Source organism: Astyanax mexicanus, chromosome 12, assembly GCF_023375975.1.
Source record: "Astyanax mexicanus isolate ESR-SI-001 chromosome 12, AstMex3_surface, whole genome shotgun sequence".
Lineage (NCBI taxonomy): Eukaryota > Metazoa > Chordata > Actinopteri > Characiformes > Acestrorhamphidae > Astyanax > Astyanax mexicanus.
This window is the reverse complement of record NC_064419.1, coordinates 30,615,632-30,630,422: the sequence shown is the minus strand read 5'-3', so window position 1 is coordinate 30,630,422 and position 14,791 is coordinate 30,615,632. Positions and strand designations below refer to the sequence as shown.

Below are 14,791 nucleotides of genomic sequence, written 5' to 3'. Positions count from 1 at the left end.
GAGAGTGCTGTAAGTGCTGTTGCTGTAAAATATAAATATCTAGGGTTGGGATGCCCCAAAATGAACATTTTTGCCTAAAATAAAAAAATATATATATTTGTCCAAAGGCTGATTACCCTTTGGACAAAGAGAACTCAGGTTCTCTTTAATTTTGCCACTTTTTGGCATTGCATAAATGTAGTGTTGTCTTGCTTTTCAATAAAATGTAACTTAAGTTGCCAAATATTTGGCGCAGCTCTAATCTAGGAACAACATCCAAAAGGCAGGAGATCGTGTTGAAATATGTAGCACAAAAACAATTGCTCACTACTGTTGAGTCAGTTGTACTCTTAGATGGTAGAGTTGAAAGCTAAATATAATTAAGCTATTAATTTAGCTACAGCAAAAAAAAAGGCTTGACGAACATGGAAGTTATTGAATATTCAAATGTGCCTTTGTTTTACAGATGTCATGGTTTGGCTCCAAGCCCTCACCCAAAGGCATCATCCGGCCATCCATCTCAGGAGCCCCAAGCAGTTGGAGCTGAGACTGAAATGTAAGATGTTTTGCTTTAGGCCAGAAGGAGGAGGAACGCTTGGAGGAAAGCAGCCTTAATAAAACATAGGAAAATGTATGGGTGAAGGCAACGTTCTTACAGGTCCTGGGCTCCACTGGTTCCTCCAAAGCTGATCTTTCTCCTCTTGAAGACCGGAGAACAGCTTCTGTCTGCTATTCTGGGTTCTTGGGTTTTTCTCGGCAGATGGGTTTGTCCTTAACAAGGATCGGCTTGTGGGCGATAAACTAAGGTGATTTCAGCCTTCACGCTCCAGCCCTGGGATTCTTCATCTCAGGATTTTTTGGAATAACAAGTCAGCATTCGTTCAAATACTGGAGGAAGGAGAGAGAGAAGTGTGCAGTGAAATATCCTGCAGTCTATCGCCACAGAGATCATCTGTATTGTTAAAGAAAATACTTTACTTATGAGAATAGAGCTTTTCTTTGCTGTTTTCTCGTAAACTATTTGAGAATGAAGGTGTTGGCGGTCAGCCAGCAGCCGTATGTACGTGCTTTTGTACCAGAGTGCATGAGCAGACCTGATGGTTCGTGCGCTGGACCATCAGTGGAGAACTTGTTTCAGTGAAATATCATTGCTATAGACTCCCATTTTAACGATGCATCTTACCTTTACCTGCCTTGTGTATGTGTAAATTACAATTACGTACATTCCATACGTCTATTTATATACAAAACTGTACATAGCGAATGAAAGGTTTATAAAATCATCGGATGTATAATTTCTTTCCCCTCACCACTGTATTTAGGACATTTTTTTAAATTATTATTCTATTATCTATCATATATGGGACTAGCTGTGTGTCTGAACGATGGAATGAGTTTGGAAGCTGCAGTGTTTCTGAACTCGTGCATTAAAAGAAAGCATGCATGTATGCCTTATACTGAACCCTTCAGTATTAATGAAATGAAGGAACGCAATCTTAATTTGTAGTCATTTTGGGCTCAATCTAAACGTAACACAGGATCTAATATGTTGATTCTGCCTATTAATATTATAACAGTTGAACGCAATTATTTGACCTGATAATGTTAATAAAAACTGTTTAAAAAAAAAATCTTACCATTAATTTTTCCATTAATGGTACAGCAGAGATGCAATTTGTGACAACCCAGGTCCCTTTTGTTATTTAGCATGTTTGGTCAAGCTGAGTCTATTAAGACTTTAAAGAAAAGAAATCTAATGTTGTTAACAATGATTGGAGTCAGTAGCCACCAATTTACCTATTAATAGTAATGCAGCAGGGCTCTGAGTGGTCCAGCAGGCTAAGCGCTGCCACTATGATCAGAAGATCGCCGGTTCAAATCCTGTTTATGTAGCTTGCCATCAGCTACCAGAGCCCTGAGAGAGTACAATTGTCCTTGCTCTCTCTGGGTGGGTAGATGGCGCTCTCTCTTCACATCACTTCAAAGGGTGATATCTGCAACACAAGGAGTCTGTTATCAGCAGCAGTTCAAAAATAGGTGGTGGTTGACTTCACATGTATTGAAGGACGCATGTGCTAGTCTTCACTTTCCTGGTGTTGGGGCATTACTAGTGATAGGGGGAGTCCTAATGAGTGGGTGGGGGGAGAAAAGTAAAAAAGTAAAAAAAAAAAATAGTAATGCAGTGATACTGTTGGTGACTACACACACCCCTTTGTTATTAGCATTCTTAATCAAGCTGTTTCTTATAGGACCTTGAAGAAAAAACGTTTTTAGCAATGACTGGAAGTCAGTAGCCAACAGTGTGCCCATTAATAATAATAATAATAATAATAATAATAATAATAATAATAATAATAATAGTAATGCAGTAACTGACAGTGAAACCAATTTGACAATAATAAAGAATTAATAATGTTGCTAACATTGCCTATTAATGATATTTTAGTCATGCTATTTGGTGACTATGGTATAACTTCACATTCCTTAGTTGTTAGCATGATTACTCGAGCTGTGTCTGTTGAAATCCTGAAGAAAAAGGCTGCTAATGTTAAGATGTTAAGAAATACTCTCATTCATTTGCTGTTAGGATAAGCTGTTTCTATTAACACCACAAATGAAAAAGCTAATGTTGCTAACAACGAATGAACGACAATGCTATTTGGTGACTCCTCACATGCCTTTGTTGTTAGCATGTTAGCATGTTATACATTTTGACCAGGCTGTATAATATTAAACCAAGAAGGAAAAAGCTAACATTGCTAACAGTGAAGAAAAGTTAACAGTAACCAATTTAACCTTGAATGGTACTACAGTCTTGCTAAATGGTGGCTGTTTTTCAGCCTTTTGTTGTTAGCATGTTAAAATGGCTAGGCTAAATATTTAAAACCTTCAAAATGTTACTAATACAATTAATGTAGTTGGTGGCTCTCCATTCATTATTTCCTAGAAAGCACATTTGGGTTAGGGTTAGGGTTATTATAATAGAGCTGTTTCTATTAAAACCTTTAAAATGGCTAGTGTTGCTAATACAGTTATGCTAATTGGTGGCTCTCCCTTTATTATTAGACAGTAAGTACATCTGGTCAAGCTGTTTGTATTAAGACCTTAAAAATGGCTAATGTTTTAAACAATGGATGAAATTCGGTATCCACAGATTTACCCTGGTCATACAGGCATGCTATCTGGTGACCACTTGCGTCCCTTTGTAAGGTTAGCTTGTTTGAATGTTGGGTCATGCTGTAAATGAAAGCCAGCAGTAACTAATCTGCCCACTAACTGTAAGGCAGTCATACTTATTGGTTACTAATTGATGGCTACTTGCATTCCTTTATTGTTAGCCATATTAGCATTGAAGAATAGATTATAGCAGCTGGGAGTGAAGTTTGCATTTCAGTATTCAGTTTGATCACGTTACGACTGCTCTTTCTCTTCTTCCCAAATGTTCTTTCCGCATCAAATGGAATTATTTACAGTTTTTGTTTCACAATCTTCCAATCTTCGTTATCTTCCAGTTCAGAGCGTTTTCCGAACTGCTCAGAAGTCTGGTTCATTCCACTGTGTACCGCCTGATCAGACGTGAGTAGCCTTCCCATCTGAGGGAGACTGGTGTGTCCCATTAGCTTGAGCTGGCCCAAGGAATCCATGAACTTAACAATATGCCCTTTTGCAGATAAATCCTATTTTTTTTGTCCTATCTGTCTCTTTCTGGTTTGCGATACTGTAGCAATCACAGCAAACGCAGCAATCAAACAGAATCCTACAGTGTCCAAGGCTTCGTTCCGACACCACTAACATGTTTGATTTGTCTTTGTGGTTTGTCAACAATATCAAGACTTGAATAAATCATATTTGATTTTGCTGGCAATTGTGTGTACGCCTGTTTATTATTGTAAATTTAACAGCAGATCACAAAATATCTCTCACTCTTGTCTGATACTGATTATAAAAAAAAAACAAAAAAATAATTAAAGCAGCAGTCAATAAGACTTTGGACTGCTCTAAATTAAAAGGCAGTAGTATTTCTGAGTTGGGAGAGGACAAAATATTCAAATGAATGGAATCGGTGACCTGGCACGAAGATCTCTGCAACATCTAATACATTCATTCTAAAACCAGAATGGTCTGGAAGGTTTGTTGGATATAATTGGTCTCTACATTTTATGAATGAACACAAAATATAAAAAATATGTTCACAGTAGTAGAAAACGTATTAATTTTTTTTCTTCTAACATATGTACATAAAAATGATTATTTTTAAATATCCCGCCCCTATTTCTGAACAAGCAGATAGTGTAAGGAAAGTAGAATTTCATTCTAAAGGAAAAAAAGAAAAGCAGGCCAAACTAAAGTTTCTTTAGCTTCGTAGTTGTAGTTTTAAATTGTTTTTCATCAGAGGTCATTTTGTCAATCACATCAATCCTTTAAAAACGGAAATTAACATATTTATTATAATCAGACCAAAATGGATGTAACCTTGTATGCCAGACAAGAGGCCTTTGTGGTATCTTTCCTTGTCCATAATGCCAGACCATGCATTTAAATTAATATTCTAATATCCTCATGATGTAACTATGCTCACAACGTTCAATATCATTACAGTCACCCTACAGTCACTCCAAAAACACTTTGAAACTACTTTTAGTGGAAGCCAATGTAATTGGCAATTTAATTGCAATTTAATTCCAAGTCATTTTGGAATATTTCTATTGGTCCAACCTTACAACAAAATTCTGATATATTAAAAAGAACTGCTAGATTCATGTTTACATAAAAAAGTAATGGAGATAAATGCAAATATATGTATTCCCCAGAATGGGCGGATAATAGGGAGTATCTGTTTAGCAAACAGTGGTTTGTTTGCTGCTTGCCTATTTCCGGTACCACAGACAGTTTTCCTGCATGCGTAGGCTGAGAAATCGAAGAATAAAGAAATCAGAGTATGCTCTTTACATGACTACTTGAATAATCTGATAATTATTGGATTTTTGAGCACTTACTGATGGGCAAAGTGAAGAATTCCTGAAATCCTGGTTAATAATCAAACAGATACACAAAAAAAAAACAGATTTATGATCTTTATTGCACCAGGCACTTCACAAGAACCCCATTTGACCCCACCCCACACTTCAAAAGATATCGCAATTCCACTGCAATTCTATATTATATATATATATATATTAATCATTTTTCCTTTCTGTACAAAAGAAAAACTTTTTTTGGAACTAAAGAAACAAGAACTATTTTTCCCCCAGGAGCACCAGCAGCCAGACACACAAGCGCGCACACACAAACACACCCCTTTTGAAGCTTTCACAGTTTGGATGCCAAGAAACAGGCTTTCAAGGCGAATGCAGAACAGTCAGTCAGTCATTCAGTCAGTCCGTCCACTGATGCTCCTTCTCTTATTCTTCTCTTCTTCCAACTTCTGAACCAAAACCTAAAACCGTTCACTTAGAAATGGAAAAAATGCATCAGGCCACTCTTAGAACTCTTAGAACTCCAGGAGGTAAATAAACGAATCAATAATTTACATTAAATTCAAGCACACACTTCCCCACTGGAGCGCACGGATAGTTTCTGAGTAAAATAAACCGGGTTTGCGTGGTCCTCTCCTCTTTGACAACATTCCTAGCAGTTTGGTGAGATGATTAGAGCTGTGAAAAAAGGAAGCTGTCTGTATATAGGAGAATAATGACTGATCCTGTGGCGCTCTTGTTTATTCTTCTTCAGCTGCTCTTTTCAAACAGACTTTCTTGCTGTCAGCACCCGTACAATCGACCCCAAACCGCCAACAGCAAACGCCTGAGAGAGAAACAGAGGAAGAATTATTTCTGAACTTGTTGAGAGCCACAGCAGTGCAGCACAGCAGGAACAGAGCGGTAATAGATAGAAAAATAGCATGAAGTATTATACAGATTTGCCAAATGGAACTGCTGACTAGATGATGGCAAGAAATGAAAACTCGGAACAGTGAAAACAGGGACCGAAATTCAGAAATTAATTCCCAGTAGATTGGGTCTGGCAGCATCATTCAGAGGAAAAAACATCAGTGGTTTTAACATGAAAATTGTAGTGCACAAAAAGAGAATAACTTCTGTGGAGGTGTTTACTTCCTTCAGTTCAACAACCAACATAAGTCAGGCTCCAAATCTGTGCTGTTTAGACATATAGGGATTCTAAATATAGTGCACATAACTTGTGGTCCTTTTAAAAACACTACGTGTTCTACAATCAGGCAACTTTGTGCTTGTACTCCAGTGATAGCCACCATCTAAAAATGTCATTTATATGTGGTACAGCTCTCATGTGATTTACGACAGCCTACAAACATGTAGGCACAGTAAGCAAGTACTATTTTATTATACACATAAAATGTTAAACCTGTTAAACCAGACAGAAAACATTTAATATGTTTGTGGCAGATTTCAGTTCATTCTCACCACTAGGGAAATATAATGTACACTATTAATATACTGATTTGCACCAGCTTCATATATTTTGTACTGCAGTAACAATAGTACTTAATATATTCGAAAAACGAAACTCAAATACATTTTTAATTTTTATTTTTTCAAGCAAGTTAGTTAGCTTTTTTCAGTTATGAAATTTTTGGGGTGTAGAAAAATGAATCAGAAGTAATTCCTAGAAGGCAGAAAAATCTTGTTTTTTCTTGTTTATAAAACAGTTTAGACTTAGTACCTGAACGATACCTGATTAGTGATGGTTCTATAGAGCTCCCTTTGTGTTGTAGGACATAGTAAATAAAATGTGAACAAACAGATAGGCTTACCATTATAAAGCTACATATTACACCTGTATGGTGTTCCTTATACAATGGTGTGTAGTGGTGCAGGAAAAATCATTCGAGCTCGAATCGCGATTCTAACATTGAATGATTCAGAATCTTTTTTTCTGGGTGAAGCTACTGTCGCTATCGAATCGTGACCCAAAAAATTGGAATCGAATCAAATCGCCAAACACCGAGAGATTCGCACCCCTAATGGTGTGTGTGACAGAGAGAGACAGAGCGAGTGAGTGAAGAGAGTGAGAGAGCCTCTTCAGTATAGGCAGTCTTCAGTACTGTCCTGACAATTTGGAGAAAAATGAATTAGCGTTTGTGCTAACCGGTCACATTGATAAAACAATGTGAATGGCAGCAAAAACACTCATGATAGATAGGGCAGCAACGATTAGTCAGCGCATTCGACAACCTCCACTATAAAAATTGTTGACATGGAATTTCATTGTTGTTAATGTGTGATGTGTCCATTAAACACAAGCAAATACATTTTTCTCCACAATATTCTACAGTATGTCTTTGTTAGTTCTGTACAGTTTAAACACTGACTTCTATATTACCCATGGTGAGTTAAATTACTGCAAAGAGCTTGCTGAGGTGAGTTTATACAGGATTAACTCCGTCAATTATACTGCTAACATTAACGGCAGCTGGCCAAATGTCGGGAGATACTGTACTCTGTCCACTGTCCAAGTTTTAATGGAGTAGTTGGAGTAAAGAAAATCATTCTAACTTGTGGGTGTTGGTTCTGTAGCCCTATATGAAACTAGCCTTTGCTTAGCTAGTTTAAAGTACATTGAGAATCACAGCTGAGTGCTAACTGGTAGAAGTATTGCAATAAAAACTGAATAGGACCGGTATGTTGTGTTTGGCCTTGTAGAAGAAAGGCTTAGCTTAGTTTGCTAACAGGCTAGACACCAAAGGGGACTGGTTGTGTCTCTTTCATTCAAACTCAGCATATCGCTAAACTCAAGTATGGTTTCAGTGATTTCCTATAGCGCCACCACCTTCTGGCTCTCTTAAGAGCACTTTTATGAATGAGCTATTTTAGCCACATAAGCATATAACAGATAATTGGCACATCAGACATGTCATAATTTCATTTGGACATTTTTATTATGCCATTTAGTATATGGCATTACCATTATACTGCCCAACTCTGTTTCTGATAAAGTGTACAGTGAGCATAGGTAGGTGGAGCCAAAAAAGTGCCAGTCGTATAAATAAATACATTTGGCATCCTCAGCAGGCCTCACCTTTTCGTGCCACTGCAGCAGAATGGCACTACTGTTGTCTGAGGGCTTCTCGAAGCCTCTGTAGATGTACTTCATTAGCAGGTCCACCCCGTTCCTGTCCAGTGACTTCACTGCTGGCTCAATATCACTGCTTTTAAACGAGGTCAGCACCCGCAACACCACAGCCTGGGCTCGCTCCTGATACAGAGAGAGAGAGGGGTAAAGAAAAATAGAGAGAGAGATAGAGAAACTGTCACCTTTTGCATGCAAAAGCACAACGCAACAAATTCTCATCCTTATGTAACATTTACGAATTATGTCGATCTCATAAAATCACATTGGTTGGAGAACAGCTCTCATGTACTTGTGATCACAGTGTGACATTCCAACCATGTAGTAAATTCCACCACACCTCATAGGCACACAAGAAGAGCAAACACTGCTTTTAGAATGCAGAATGAATCAGCGCAGTGGTGAATGAAGGTGACTATATCAAAAAATAGGATTTGTAAATGTTTAAAATGTTCTGCATTGTAGATTAATACTAAATAATAATTGAATTATTTAGTGAACAAAAAAAGTGTTAAACAAACCAGAATATGTTTTATATGCTTTAGATTCTTTAACTTTGTACAACTTAGCCGGATTTTCTCAGTCAGCTTTATGAGGTGGAGTCACCTGGAATTCAGGCTTTCAGTTAACAGCTGTGAACCTAAACCTGTCAAGAGTAAATTACTTGAATTCTTTGCCCTTTTAATGTGTTTGAGAGCATCAGTTGTCTAATCCATATTATGGCAAGAACTACTCAACTAAGTAAAAAAAAATACTTTAAAAGAAATAAATGTCAGTCAATCTGGAACATTTTAAGAACTTTAAAAGTATCCTCAAGTGCAGTTGCAAAGGCCGTCAAAACGCTATGATCAGGACTGACTCAGAAAAAGAAGACCAGAAGTTACCTCTGTTGCACAGGATAATTTCATGAGAGTTACCAGCCTCAGAAACCTCAAGTTAACAAAACCCTAGATAAGAACCACCTAAATGAGTCCCAGTGTATTTTTGTTTGTTTTAAAATGTCCAGTTTACTACATGTTTTACTACATGTTCCTTCATAGTCTGGATGATAAATGGATAGGTCAACTTAATGCAACCTTCTCTAAACTTTTGAACGCACATGTCCAACTGCAAAGGAGCCTGACCATACCACGAGGCACAGGGATAATTGTCTTGCGTTCACCGGGAGCCAGTACTATGGAGTACAAAGTAACTTTACAATGTTTCATCAGCACTTATCAGCAAAATACTTTGTTGCTTTGTTTTAAACTCAAATTGTGTGAAACGTGTGAGTCTCTCACAACTGTGAAAGGGAAAGAGGCCAAAGAGAGAAAAAGGAGTGGGGGACAAACAAGAGTACAGGTACCATAATACTCCTAAACCACTAGAGTTACAACAGTACCATGCAAAACCAATTGTTTACAGCTTAAGTTTTCCAGGTGACACCAGCTGACACACACGTTTGTGACATTGCTGTAATTACCTTAACAGAGCCCACCAAGTAATTTTTCTGTGTGACTGTGTGCAATGAACTGTGACCCCCATACCAAATACACATCAATTCATAGAACTGGCCAATATATCAATATTTTGTCGTATTGTGCTTAATTTTATCATATCGACAATATAGTTTAATAAGCATATCTGCTTAAGAAACACTGACCTACAACTGCAAATTTTATTACAGAAAGTTGAATAATCCAGTTTTAATAGGATACTCTACAGCAAAAAAATTATACAAATCACTCTATCATGCATGCTATTTAAATAGCAACTTTCATGAACCACTGCTGATAAGTTTTGTCTCTGCGTCAAAATATTAGTGATACTGTGTTTCGTGAAAATGTTGAAATACTGTGATAATGTAATAATATTTTAGCCTATAAGCCAGCTCTATCTGTTCATGAATATGATGATTAAAAAATGGCCCTAGATATACACATTTATGCACTTACAGAAATACACACACTTATACGTGTTTGTAAAGGAGTGTAAAGGTACATGATTACATTATAAGGAGTGTGAAACCATTAAAAAAAAGAACAAAAAAAAGCACCTACTTTCACAGCTGGGTTTTTGGAGTTGATGGGTGGGTTCCTCAGAGCGATGTGGAACGCGGTAATCATCTCTCCTGTGCATCTGGTTAAGGAAAAACGTCTACAAACAGACTTAATTTAGTCCACTGACAGGGCATCTGCAGAGCAGATCTTGATTGATATATAATTTAAAGACAATCGATAATTTCTACAGATTTGTCTGTACCAGTGCATTTATCTCAGATAAAGCAGAAAAATACTGCATCCATGAATGTTTAAAATAGGGAAAAAGACAACACAGTTTTATCTGTGATAAATTTATAATGAACAGTATTCCATGTACCTTTAAAATGTTTTTGTAGCACAGAGTTAGCAATGTTGACTGCACTCTCATCTAGTTTCACGAGTTTTAAAACTCCTAAACATTTAAAAGGATTCTAAGACCAAGGCATAACTGCTAAACACAGTAAAACAGACTCGCACACAAAACAGCTCAGAAGCTAGAAGCAGCAGAAGTGCCAAGAGTCTGACTGATCTTGTGCAATTTGCTCTGCCATGCTCTACCCAGCTGTAATACAGTGAGAACACCAGCTGTCATCTCTCAAAACTGCTTCACATACTTCTCGCTCTCTCCAGTCGCACCCGTGTCCCAGAAACAACCCACACCCCTCGCCAGAGACACTGACCCGATTCAGCAAGTAAAGCTCCAGCAGAAACTAAGAACAGATGTGTGCTCAAACCAGTTCAATTCACTCAAACACACTTTATATGAACCTGTACTAACTCTGGGGTTTTCAAACCAACAGAATATGTCATTTAATATAAGGTTCAGAATCACAATAATGGTACACTGACCCTCTGTTGCTAATTTGGGCTGGAACGCTGCTGATGCACTATGGAATTTCAGTAAGCATGAGAACTGTATATTGAGAACTGTATATTGTTACATAAACCAAGTCATATTTGTGTAAACCCTGTATAAATTAGGAGTGGGAATCACAGAGCATTTTACAATAAAATGTTTTTTTATTATTATCACGATACGTTGGTAATCAATGATAATCACACTCAATATATCGCAAGACAATTCTCTACAATACGTTACTAAAAAGAATAAAATACTCCTATATAAGCAAATACCCGGATAATGGATTTATTGATGTCAGTTTTAGGGTGTTTGTCTTAAGGAGTTTATAATGCTTAATTAGTGTTTCAAGAAATATATATATATATATAAAAAAGAAATTTATACTAAACACCACATTATAAATATTCTGTTCAATATCCCTAGTCCCCTACTCTAAAGTCTCAATTCATGTGCATATTTCACTTTCAGTCATAGTTCTTTACTCTTAGCTTGTCCAGAAAGCTTGTCCTTTAGTGGTGTTCAAAGCAGAATACTTAATTTCTAACTCTAAAAGCAAAATCTTGCATAGTGCTGCTTTAAAATATTTAGTGTTTAATGTTGGTCAAAAAGTGCTCAACAAAAACCAACATTCCATTTGTGTCAATGTTAATCTGGCAACTGTATATTAAAATCAGAAGTCTATCATGAATGGACCAATACAAATGCCTTTAACATATTTTTTATATTGACTTCCAATGACAGTTAAGGTTTTTGTCCTTTTCTTGTTATTTTAACATTAAAAAATATACATTTTTGGCACAGCACCAATGTTTTATGTAGGTGCGAGTTCAGTCTACTCCATACACACTGAGAGAAAAGGTGAACTGGCCTCCTGACTATGCTTCCAAAGCAAAATAACAAAATGACCTTTAACCTCTTGTGTCATCTGTCAACATTCCAATCAACGAAACTGACGAATCATCACCCCTCTGACCGTCATTTCCCAAGCCTGCAGAATGCCTCTATGTTCATTTTTGTCTTTAGTAATGATATTCACAGAAGCAAGAAAACAAGAATACATGCAGGTAGACCAGCTGATAATACAGGCCAAGATGCATGATGTAAGAATCAGGGGTGCACAATGTACAATATATTTCGTAATTTCAGTTGATACGGAATATTAATTTCAGTTGAGTCAGTGGTTTTTAAACACTGATGATATATGTGATATGTTTATGAAAGCATATTTTTTCGACATTACAAGAAAATGTATCATGATATGGTAAAATATTGATCTATTGCCCAGCTCTATTCTATTGCCAGGTACATACAGCTTTGGAAAAAAAAAATCTTGATGAGTTTTACCAAATTAAAAACCTCTGGATTATAATCATAAGGAAGACGGATGATCACAAGCCATCAAACCCAGATGAACTGATTCGATTTTTTGCACCAGAAGCGGCATAAAGTTATCCAAAAGCAGTGTGTAAGACTGGTGGAGGAGAACATGCCAAGATGCATGAAAACTGTGGTTAAAAAGCAACTTGTTTGAAAGGTCTGAAAGCTCAATCAATGCTCTAAATGACAATGCTTTTTTGGAATTTGTGAGACATGTCAGTAGTTTATAAAATAAAACGACAATGTTCATTTTACTCAAACATACAACTTACCTATAAATAGCAAAATCAGAGAAACTGATTCAGTAACTGAAGTGGTCTCTTAATTTTTTCCAGAGCTGTAAAAATACTACATTACTTCAACTGTTGTGGTAATTTGTTTACTATATGTAAGTCGCGGCCTCGCTGTCCGGTTCTGCCCGGGGTTGGGTCAGGCTGTGTGTGTGTGTAGGTCAGTAAGGATATCTCCTGAGCAGCGCATCCACCTCGGCTCCGTCCGGCCCCTGCTGCTCGGCCGCCTCGTCCTGCTCATCCACGAACCGGTTCTCGTCATACTCGTCGATGTCCAGCCCGCGGAACCGCGAGGGCAGCGTGTTCCTCGCCATCGGAACCGGAGGCGCGCGCACGAACACACACGCGCGTGCACGCGCACACGGTGACGGTTACGGTTTGGAATTCCTGCGATGCTGGGCTTCCTTGGAACGCTCCGGGATACGGACGGTCAAATGTTCGTTCCGGTAACCGCTCTGATGTCCCGCTGTTCAAACCTTGTAACGTCCTAGCTGCCGGTTACCACCACTCTGACGTTGTAACGCTCGAATGTTTTGACGTTACAGCTAACGTTAACGCAACTAGCTAACCACCGTTCTCTCGAGTCCAGCGATCAGTATTCGCGCCAAAGCTTCAGCAAAACACACGCAAAACAAAACCCTTCCGCTGTAACCAGCGTCCGTTACCGAGAGCGCGGCCCCGTTACCCGTTATCTTTCCATGAGCGCGAGCATGGCCACGCGCTGCCGCTGCAGAGCGGTCAGGAGAAACAACACACACTCACACTCACAGACCCGACCGTGGTGGAAGCGGAATGACGACATGGCGTTTCCGGTTTCCCAGTGACGCAACGCGGGTTGCTACGGTGATGGCATCAAATATAAAATAAAATTAAACAAAATTAAACATACTTATTATTAAATCAATATTATTATAACAACATTAATATACCTAGTATAATTGAGTAGCTATATGGCTGGACAATATGGCCTACATTTATATTACAATAAATGTCTTTGTTTCAGGTCATTTCAGATTTTAATATAATGTGAAATTAAATCATATCACCATTACTAAATAATCTTCTATTGCAATATATATTTGAAAAAAGAGGACTATTTGTTCTGTAGTATATTGTGTTATTTTCGATTAAATAAATAAATAGTATTTTATCGTAATCAACAGGTTATCCAGTTTTACTTTATGATCTCTGGTTAATTCTTTTAAATGATTGATATGTAACCACTGGTAAAAAAAAACAAACAAACAAAAAAAAAACAGAAAAACATAAGTGCTGTGTTTTACTCTGTCAGAGGTAGGCTTTAAGGCCTCTTCTCAGAGTTTGTACAAAAAATGTACATTTAATCAGTATTTTGTGGACTGTCTAAGATAACGGACAGAACCCTATGGCAACAGTTTCAATATTAGAACAGGCTAATTAAACAGGTTGAGACATCATCAGGCCAGGTTGTCAACCACAAACTCGTGACTTGGCCAGGTCAGACTAGAATTTAGACTGGGCAAGACTGAGATATGCTCCAAAGCACGTAAATCAGTATGGGCCTCGGTAATTGTGACTAGGAGGGTCAGATAGCTTTTTGACCAAGCCAAGGCAGGAAGTTCAGTCTGTTTATCTTGCCTAGTCAGAACACCAAAGCCTCTGTTTTTTAATGTATTTTTTTCCTTAAACATTGATTTATTTTTCTTTATTTTTAAATTATCGATTGCATTCTAAAAACCCTGTTTTGTCTAAAAGATTCTTTGAATAAACTAAAAAGGCTATTTTTGGAATAAGACTCAAGTTTTGCTTCATCCTACCTGATACAACATAAATGAGGACCGCATTTTGACTAATCTTTTCATATTGATATTGAATTATTTTACAGTACCTATGTGACAGATGGATTCTAGCTAGCTATATACCTTGCTACTTTACCGTATCAAAAACGTGCACCTCCTTTTAGCTGTTTTTATGTTATGTTCTTAAAAACATTATATTTTTTACATCAGCACAAGGTGAAAATTATTGTACTCCTTGTACAAATAAAATATTGGGATTATAATTTATTACAGAAAAGCTTAAACTGTGAGCTCTCCAAATGCAGATGCGATATGGCATAACTAGGGCTGCAACTATATGGGAAACAATATATGTCTTTTAAAAAATAACGGTTTCAC

The 14,791-nt window shown here is 37.4% G+C and overlaps 2 protein-coding genes across 8 annotated transcripts in view; one reads left to right on the top strand and one right to left on the bottom strand.

Moving 5' to 3' along the window:
• The window catches only part of golga1 (golgin A1), a 30,002-nt gene extending 26,158 nt beyond the window's left edge, over nt 1–3,844 (top strand). For all 7 annotated transcript variants that reach the window (XM_007229330.4, XM_015604352.3, XM_007229326.4 and 4 more), the window contains one exon: nt 446–3,844. In XM_007229330.4, coding sequence (XP_007229392.3) covers nt 446–526 — 81 coding nt within the window. In that variant the 3' untranslated portion in view covers nt 527–3,844. The remainder of the gene's footprint in view (nt 1–445) is intronic.
• Nucleotides 3,845–5,041: 1,197 nt separating this feature from the next.
• On the bottom strand, nt 5,042–13,434 carry arpc5la (actin related protein 2/3 complex, subunit 5-like, a). Its single transcript, XM_007229331.4, has 4 exons — nt 12,810–13,434; nt 10,125–10,197; nt 8,035–8,211; nt 5,042–5,781 (listed from the first exon to the last, which is right to left on the bottom strand). The coding sequence occupies exons 1-4, from the start codon at nt 12,947–12,949 to the stop codon at nt 5,719–5,721; spliced, it is 453 nt and encodes a 150-aa protein (XP_007229393.2). The 5' UTR covers nt 12,950–13,434; the 3' UTR covers nt 5,042–5,718.
• Nucleotides 13,435–14,791: the final 1,357 nt, after the last annotated feature.